The 10000-nt window shown below is 42.7% G+C and overlaps 2 protein-coding genes across 2 annotated transcripts in view; one reads left to right on the forward strand and one right to left on the reverse strand.

Annotated features, from left to right (window-relative positions):
* LOC138981221 (beta-lactamase domain-containing protein 2-like) overlaps window positions 1–2570 on the forward strand; it is a 15407-nt gene extending 12837 nt beyond the window's left edge. The window contains exon 8 of the mRNA XM_070354066.1: window positions 905–2570. Coding sequence (XP_070210167.1) covers window positions 905–1096 — 192 coding nt within the window. The 3' untranslated portion in view covers window positions 1097–2570. The remainder of the gene's footprint in view (window positions 1–904) is intronic.
* A 709-nt stretch (window positions 2571–3279) lies between these two features.
* Window positions 3280–10000, reverse strand: part of LOC138982535 (mucin-19-like) — a 102794-nt gene continuing 96073 nt past the window's right edge. The window contains exons 45-50 of the mRNA XM_070355839.1: window positions 9557–9715; window positions 8247–8402; window positions 7609–7802; window positions 6038–6142; window positions 4863–5205; window positions 3280–3609 (exon numbers count right to left, since the gene is read on the reverse strand). Coding sequence (XP_070211940.1) covers window positions 4864–5205; window positions 6038–6142; window positions 7609–7802; window positions 8247–8402; window positions 9557–9715 — 956 coding nt within the window. The 3' untranslated portion in view covers window positions 3280–3609; window position 4863. The remainder of the gene's footprint in view (window positions 3610–4862; window positions 5206–6037; window positions 6143–7608; window positions 7803–8246; window positions 8403–9556; window positions 9716–10000) is intronic.

The raw sequence follows: 10000 nt of genomic DNA on the forward strand, positions 1-10000 counted from the left end.
AACTACTGGGCGCAGTTCGTTCAAAAGTTGATACACTAACTTGATAATAGGTCCGATTGATCGTATTAAAACTTCATAATGTTACCTGCGACCTAAATGCCCCAAAAAACACAAAAGTTCTTGACGGTTGGACGAATTCAATCGGAGCGACAGCCAGCCATTGAGCTGATATAACAGCCAAACGCGTGCGTCATGAAAAGCATGCGTATCGCATGCGAGATGCGAGCAAGCCAGCCAGCGGGTGGGGATTAATTTGGTCTCGGCAAAGAAACTACAGTGCAGGTTTGGTCTCGGTGAGACTGAAAGAGAGACAGAGAGCACGAGAGAGAGCGACAAGGACACTGTGTCAGTGATTCAAGGTGGTGGCTTGGTGGCCAAAGGGATCCGGGTTCGATTCCCGGCATGGGCGGTCTATTTTTTTAATTTTTGTTTTAATTGTTTACTATTGTTTATTATGAACGTTTTAATGTTTTATTTTACTCAAATAATTTTTTTAATTGTGTAAAATATATAATTTTTTTTAATTTTAAATCCACGTGCAAAAGACAAAAACTTTCATACTGGGGGAGCGAGCCAGTCTGAAGAGTACTCGGGTCCAGCGCCAGCGTTTTTTATTAGTTCAGTTTGTGGGTATAGGAGTTTAGGTACGTTGTCTCTGCATGTGTGGGAAATAAAAGTGTGTGTAAATGATGTGTGGATGAAGGAGGGCTTTTATAGAGAGTGCAATACTCCGAGGTCTTGCTGAAACCAAACACAACTTGCAGCAAATAGTGATGCATACAAACACCTGTCTTATACTTCCTGACCTATTTCCATGAATTTGTTAAGGATGACAGCTCGGATAAAAAATTTTCATTGATTTGAATTAGCACTAACTCTGCTGTTTCTTTTTCTGTTTGTGTAGGGCGACTTAATGTTCGGCCATGATGGTTACGGAGGTCAACAGTCAAGAGCTGACCCGAAGAACAACCTTGGGATTGCGTACACCACCAATTTCCACTGGGCAAAAAATCTCAGACCTGTTGACCATTACTTGGAACTGGAGCGTGTGTTTTACGAGTGTTTTGATGAAGATAAAGGCAAAACAGTACGGTGACTGCATCAGTGATCAGTGTTGGACTTGTACAGTGATGAAGCAGCCATATTCAGTGAAAATGACAACTTAAATCATGATCAAATATGACTATTTTATTGCTATGATTACAAAAGCAACGGTATCAATGCTCTTTTAATTAAAATACAACCACAGATCACTGCTGGAGTGAAAGGAACTGGAAACAAGTGATGCAACGCAAACATACACATTTCCGAAATGAGTCATCCTAATAATTCTTCGGATGGTCAAGGGAGTGAACATGAGTTAACAACATACTTTCATGTGTGTACATTACACAAATCTACAACTTTGCTGCTTTCTGTGGAGATTGAGAATTATTTGCACAACTTATTTCATAATTGACACCTGTGTCAATATGCTTCTTCTTCTTCAGCGTTAATGGTCTGAAACTCCCAAGTTCACTTGTGTTTTTTGCACAAGTGGGGTTTTTACCCCACCATACAGTGCTTTCGGGGGATGCATACTAACCAGGTCTGGTCAGGGGTTTATGATTCAGTTTTCTTTATCATTCCAAAGTAGACCCCTCGCGAGTTAGGGGGAAGAATTTACCCGATGCTCCCCAGCATGCCGTAAGAGGCGACTAACGGATTCTGTTTCTCTTTTTACCCTTGTTAAGTGTTTCTTATATAGAATATAGTCAATTTTTGAAAAGATTTTAGTCAAGCAGTATGTAAGAAATGTTAAGTCCTTTGTACTGGAAACTTGCATTCTCCCAGTAAGGTAATACATTGTACTACGTTGCAAGCCCCTGGAGCAAATTTTTGATTAGTGCTTTTGTGAACAAGAAACAATTGACAAGTGGCTCTATCCCATCTCCCCCTTTCCCGATCACGATATAACCTTCGTGGTTGAAAACGACGTTAAACACCAAATAAAGAAAGAAAGAAATTCCAAAGTAGAGTGTTTTTTTGTGTGAGGTACTTTTGAGATGCTGATTTTGTGTGTTTTTAAGTTGATTAATGTGAAACACAGCGGTATTGATTATTTTAATGGTGTGTGTGTGTGTGAAAGAGAGAGAAAAAGGTTTGGGGATCGATTCATGATCTGTGACATGGTATTTTTTAATCAAATTGCTGAAAGATGTCTTTTTGCATTTTGTGTGTGTCAATGATGACATGTGAGTGTACAGGTATGATAAAGGCATAGATATTCCATGGAAAGAAAGGATCGTCTTTTGCTGGTCTTTTTCTCCCAATTAAGTGTATGCATTGTCAGTGCTCAGAGTAAGAGAGAGAGGGGAGAGGGGGTGGGGGGCAGAGAGAGAGATATATGATATATTTTGCAAGGATAAGGTTTAAGGCTATGACTTGTCTTACCAGAGAGAGAGAGAGAGAATTTGAAAATGAAGGTTTTTGCAGCTTTTCATGTTCCATAGATGCATCTGATTTTGCACATGAAAACGGTCCATGCAATTGTGTTGTTTTCATAAAATAAACTGCTAGACAGACTTAAATCAGGAAAGTTGGCATGTTGTTATCAGTATGGGTGAACTCAATATAACTTTGTGAACATTTTCAGAGCCCACAACATCACAGAGTGATTACCACCCTTCCTTTGTTCATACCTTTATTGTACTCATGCTTCCTAACATCTTATTTAATTGACTGAATTCCAGCTTCTGATTGCTACATGCACTCATCTCAGACACACACACACGCATACACACCATAACACACCTTCACACACACACACACACACACACACACACACACACACGCACGCATACACACCGTAACACACCTTCACATACACACACGCATACACACCATAACACACCTTCACACACACACACACATACACACCATAACACACCTTCACACACATACACACGCATACACACCTTCACACACACACATGCATACACACCATAACACACACGCATACACACCATAACACACCTTCACACACACACATACACGCATACACACCATAACACACCTTCACACACACACACACGCATACACACCATAACACACCTTCACACACACACACGCATACACACCATAACACACGCATACACACCATAACACACCTTCACACACACACACACGCATACACACCATAACACACCTTCACACACACGCATACACACCATAACACACCTTCACACACACACACACACACGCATACACACCATAACACACCTTCACACACACACTGTATACTGGGAGTATATCTTTATTTCTTGAATACGTGCACCGGGCATGAATTTCAATTTGCTTGAAAATGAATATGTAAGACTCTTTCGTTCACATTTTTACATTTGTAAACAACAGTGCCATTTTTGATGTCACTGTTAGTGTAACAAATAATACCAGAAAGACAGAAATAACTAACTTACATTAAGGAAACCAAGTTTATGACACTTATGAATGTAGTTAGTGTACAAAATTGCCTCTCGCAAAGGCACTGGTTTTCCAGGTTCTCAGACAGCGTCAGGCACTGTTAGTTGTACTGCTGGGTGCGCGTACGGTGCAGGTGCACTGATGTCCCTGCAAAATTCAGACAAACATGACCTCATTTTAGTCGCACTAAAAACTGAAGAATATCGGTTTTGTCCAATTAACTAACGTTTGAGCAAAGACGGGCACACCATACAACCAGAGTTTATATTTAAAAAAGTCTTGATAGTGTTCCCTGATATGAATGTGTGTGCATGTCCTACTTACTCCCCAAGTTTCCAATACTGCATGCCCTATAAAACTTCCAAGCGGTTAAACAAGTTTTCAGTCTGCTTTAAGACGCTTTGCTGTGCAGTGCACAAAAGCATCCTTCTGGATCTGGATAACCCGCCTGGGTTGGTGGTTGGCGGGTGCGCCACAGAAGCCGACGACGACTATCAACGTGACGTGTTTTTTTTTCTTTTTTTTTTCTTTTTTACCTCAAGCAGGGCAGACGGACACGTCACAGAGACATCGTGTCTTTGTTGACCTGACAGGTTCAAGGTTTGCAGTCAGCCCGAGCACTTTTGACAATCGCTCTGGCATTTTATAGGGTGCAGTTGAAGACTTTAGGAGGACAATTGGGACACATGTACACACGCACATCGGTGGACACTATCCAGGATAGTCACAGATGGACTCGGGTTGTATGTCGTGCACTTATATTTCATTCGACAAAATCGCTATTCTTCAAGTTGATATCATATTAGGCAGATTTGATCAAGTAAAAAAAGCTGCAATAAAGGAAGAAGACTATTCGATCTGGGCACAATAAACAGGAAAGCATGTTACATTTGAATCTAAATACTGCCCACACATGAAAACTTAGGCCAAAGAGTGAACAAATGGTGTGAAGTCAGCTCTTCCGTTTGGATCTGATGAACATTATCCATGCAACAAAAGTCTGAATAAATGGTGTGAAGACAATTCGGCATTAGAAGAGATACATTTTAGAAACACGAACCACGAAAAGCTTAACATGAGAGCTCTTACAAGTCAGACCCCAGGAAAAGGACAGTTTTTTTGAAAATAGTTTCAGAAATGGGATTTGTTCGGGGATATGCACGAAATACACATTTTCTCTCAATCTGAACACAAGAAAAAAGCCTATTGTTGATGTGCAAATTGTAGAACTCTTAGCTTCTGCGAGGAGGGGTGTGTGTGTGTGTGTGTGTGTGTGTTATAGAACTGTCAGCTTCAAGGTCGTACACCTGCCTACCCCCAAAATCCCAACCTCCCCTCCCACCCACCCACCCCAGTAAACCTTTTTATTTCTACCAGTCACACCCCGTACACTCAGTTACCTCAAGCAGGGCAGACGGACACATCACAGAGGCATTTGCCCAGGATGGGGATGGTGTGCTCTTTGGTGACCCCGCCCGGACAGTCCAGCGTGATGTCCGTGTAGCTGGCAATCTGAGCCGCGCAGCATGTGCATTCTTTCTCGCCCAGTGTCGACTTAGTGTAATCCAGTCGGTGGCTGCTCCTCTTGCATTCTCCCTCACAGTACTGCACAGTCACTGGCTCGCGGCTGATGCATTCTCCCACTGTCAGCTTCACAGGGGGCTCCGTTTTCAGCTCGCATTTCTTCTCCACGCACTTTATCGGGCAGCACTCGTCGTCGGAAATTTCAAGACGGTGTGTGTCCTGAGATCAACGCAGAATGTAAGAAAGTTATGTCTATGCAATCAATTGACGCACTACTTTGCATCAGATACAACTTTTCATTCTGTGTAAATGTGTTTCTATTGTGAATAACAATCGATTGATACACCATTCTGCATGAGATGATTTCTTTGCTTTCTGCTGTGGACATAATGTTCTCTCATGAATAGTGAAGGTAGGGGTAAATGAACTTTCAACCAGGAACTAATGGGGAAAGCAATTAAATTTAAAAGCAAATGGCAACAAGAGAGAGAGAGAGAGAGAGAGAGAGAGAGAGAGAGAGAGAGAGAGGTGTGCATCTTTCAGTGATACATTTTCTGAACCATGACTAGTTTGTACGGATTATAGTTCATGCCAACGACCAGCAAATTGAACACACCGAAGCTATGCATGCACGGTATACTATGCGGTGTAGACGGACTGACAAAGAATGAAACCAAGAGAAACCAATAGAAAATCACAACGATAAATTGTCACTAAATTGTCAGATATTCAGACATTATGGACAATCCAAAAACATTCCTCTTCGGTCTATATGCTGACAGACAGCCGTCAGTGGTGTGACTTGCACGAGTTCTCCTCGACCAATAGTCAAGCATCTGAGAAACAAAGGGACGTAAGCGCTCTAAATGTATGTTTGTACAACAAGAGTAAGTGAGAGTTACGCGGAACCTGACTGGAGAATAACGAGCACTGAGATGAACTTTCATCCCTAGCCACTAAGCAGCACCCGACTAATCATGAATAAGACAATGTTGTTTAACGAAGAGACAATTCTGAAGCGAAACAAGAAGATTGTGGAAATGACACTGACCAGGTTGCAATCGCTGATGTCTGGACAGGGGCGTGGTACAGTGGTGACGTGTCCTCCGCAGCACTGACATAGGCCGCACGTGCCGCACTCCCACTGCTCTCCGGGCTATCACAGTCAACACAAACACCAAGGTTACATTTAGGAAGCAGTCAATAACACACATAGTGATATTCACAGACGTAGAACCCTCCCTTTTCAAACATCGCGATTTAGGACACCCCCCTCCCCTCCATAACATCAGTCTGCAAGGTTACCTCCATTAGGCCAACAACAACAAAAAGTCTGTTTACGGTAACATAGGCAAAAAAAATAGGGTTGGTAGGTCGGGAATTTTTAATTTTTTTTTCTCCAAAAAAACACATATTTTTAAGTTATTTTTGCCCCAAAACAGACTTTTTTTTTAACTTTATTTATTTTATTATTATTTTTTTTCCACAAAGGCCCCCAAAAAGTCTAGGGTCGCGCAAAAAAATAGGGTCGGTAGGGATACCGTAAACATACTTTTTATTTTTTTTTTTTTTTTTGGGGGGGGGAGGGCCTAAGCACTGCAACATCAATGCCATTCCTTCTGCATCACACAAAGGTACTTGTAATGGGGACCGCTCCGACGAGAGGACACTTCCAGAGAATCGACAAATTCTGCTGTCCCTTTCTGTCAACTGACTTGACCAGCTGACCTGTCAAGACTGGACGTCCCTATAACTGAGCTCGTAGTCGACTTTGCGAACAATGTTTTACCGAAAATTGAGCACCAAAGCTTCGTGTAGCCAGCCAGCTTCGTGTAGCCAGCCAGCTTCGTGTAGCCAGCCAGCTTCAGTACGCAGACGTAGGTAAGTCGGCTTCGCCAAATTCATTTGAGGCTTAAAGCCATATGTACTCGATGACTATACACGCTAATTGCTTTACCAACAGCTGGAGACATGCTAAATTAAGTTCCCTGCAAAATATTGTGGTCTAGGACCCCTTAAATGTTGAGATATTTGAATTTTCATTTTGATCTGGATCGTCCTATTTATAGATTTGGCAACACATGTAACGTTGATGCAAGGGAGAGAACACCGCGGCTTTGTTGACATCCTCACTTTTTCAGAGGCTAGAACAAGCTGTAATGCATGTATTATGGTCCGCGCATGGTGACGTATCGTCATTATATGGTCTTATGGTGCGTTTGACATCGATTGTGGGCAAACTACACTTTGTAAACACGGGAGTGCGTTAGTATGCCTTCAAGTAAAACAACTCTTAATTCTTAGTAAATGTGATAATTTTTTTTTAATTTTTTTTTTAGTGCAATTCATAATTCTTACTGAGTGAATGTGATGTATTTTATGTCTGTAACCGCCCGACTTTTCTTTATTTGGTGTTTAACGTCGTTTTCAACCACGAAGGTTATATCGCGACGGGAACCGCCCGACATTGCATGGCAATTTTCCTTGTTTATGTAAGGACAGTAACATCTTGAGTCTTGAGTCCAAAGGACGCCTGCAATGAATGGACACTTTTGACCGGTCTCAAGGCTGTCCTAGCTCTCTACACAGATAAATACGTCACTCCGTCTGCTTCACACATACCTGGTAGGTGACGTTGTTGTATACACACTGGTCACAGGTCTCCGGAGGAACACACTCCGTCCCCTCCAGGACCATACCAGCTGGACACACACATCCAGGGGTGGGGGTGAGGAGACAGGCGGGATCTGGGTGTCGTTGCAGACACGTCGGTTGACATTCGGAGTGGTTGCTGTACTGTAAGTCGTCGGGGCATTCTGCAAGCGTACACGTATTAAAAAACCAAAGGGTTCGTTTGTGTGTGTGTGTGTGTGTGTGTGTGTGTGTGTGTGTGTGTGTGTGTGTGTGTGTGTGTGTGTGTGTGTGTTTTGTTTGACAGATGTTTACTGTATAACTAAGTAGTCATTTGAAAGAAGAGTGCACACAGTGTTTTCATGGAAACAGAATCACATAATAAACAGGGAACTGTTCCAGGAAAAGAATTGACCAGTTGGCGTGAAAGATATACATTTTTCAGTGAGAGTCAGAATCTGTGTAGGCCTATACAGACACACTGGCTTGGAAAATAGCTAGCGCGATCGCTGTCAGGCGTTCTGGACAGAAGCCGAATTCATATAACAATACCCTTGAGCAAAGCAACGTTAATTAGAAGAGTAAGATCATTTACCTGTGCTTTAAGCTTTTAGTTAAACTCAACTCACCGCAAGGCCCAAGGAAGCAACTCTCCGCATCATCCTCCTTGACGCCCGAGCAGGCGGGTCCTGGTCGTGTCCTTGACCTCTGACCCCAACCGCAGGCGGCGGCACTGGTGGTGGAACAATCTGACCAAGCGGTCCACGTGGTGTCATCTTCTGGACCTGTTTAAAAAAAAGGACGAACACAAAAATAGTGTTGTTTACCCTTGAAGATGACATCAAACCTATGTGCTTGAGTGCGTGTCCTAGTTGTATATTTTCAATTGTTTCATGTGATGAATTTTGAATACATTTTTGTTCATACCAATTTTGTTGGGTAAACCAAATGTGGCCACTAGCTTTAAAGCATACGTGATTTGGTAAGCTTGAATGTGCTGAGATGATATACCTGCCTAAAAACCAACAGCTTAGAAGAATGCCTAAACACAATTCAGTGGTGACAACAAAAAACAAAGAAATCACGAGAAAGGGCAGTCAATGGTAGTGTGGGCGACTTTCTCACCAAGACCCAGCGTTACCGGTGAAGTACGGAATTAGCAGAACTCAGGCAACGCGCCTCCAATTCCACTGAGAAAAAGGCAGGATTAAGAAGAAGCAGGCAAGTGTATGGGTAAAAACACAGACAGACAGACACAGGCACTCAGACACACTTCCACCCACATACACACACACACACACACCGGCAGGTACACACACACACACCTAAAGTGTGGATGGTTACCTAAGAGGCGGCACTGGGTGTAGTGCCTTTCTAGTGCACTTGCACTACAACAGCACTGGGTGCAGTACTCGCTCCGGCATCGAAGAATTTTGCACTAAAAAATGCACAAAATTTGACCTATTTCGTCGCCTATAGAGGACGGAAAGAATGTCATTTTGAACATTGTTATGACATTCTTTCCGTCAAAAAAGTCAATTTAACGGTGTCAATTTAACCATAAGGCAACCATCCACACGTGTGGACGGAAAGAATGTCATTTTGAACATTGTTATGACATTCTTTCCGTCAAAAAAGTCAATTTAACGGTGTTAAATGAAGCGACCATCCACACAATTAGGTTGCCATCCAGAGTTTAGGTTGCCATCCACGTGTGGATGGTTGCCTTATGGTGATTTAGGCAACCAAACCTGTGGAAACATGGGTACACACACACACACACACACACACACACACACGCACACACACACACACACACACGCGTCCACCCTCCCTCCCACACGGCACACGTCCACCCCCACTGTGACACTACACACACACACACACTAAGAACATGATTGAACAAAACACAACCCGTCCAACAACCAACTGCACTTACAATTCTCACAGTCTCCGCATTCCTCGTACTCTATGACGTCAGTGTTGGCACATTCTTCGGCTGTGGCATCGTCGGCAAAGATCTTGGTTCTGGACCGGCTACCGCCTTGACATCGGACCGAGCAATCGGACCACTCGGACCATTTGAATACCGCACAACCTGCAAAAAAACCAAATAGTATCTTTTCAACAGATAAAGCTTTAACCGGGAAGTTGATCGTTAATTGGGGAAGTTTCCGGTACGTTGATTGTTAATTGGGGAAGTTTCCGGTACGTTGATTGTTAATGGCAAAACCAAGAGTATGAGAAGAAAGAATCCAAAGAATAAGCAGAATTGCTCACGTTATCTATGTTTACATAAATCTACAGGCTTCTTTATTAACCTTCTGGCGTTTAAGGCCTTAGTTTTACTGAGGGGGGGTCATGATATTCACTGTGGACTAAT

The sequence above is a fragment of the Littorina saxatilis genome, linkage group LG12 (assembly GCF_037325665.1).
Source record: "Littorina saxatilis isolate snail1 linkage group LG12, US_GU_Lsax_2.0, whole genome shotgun sequence".
Classification (NCBI taxonomy): Eukaryota; Metazoa; Mollusca; class Gastropoda; order Littorinimorpha; family Littorinidae; genus Littorina; species Littorina saxatilis.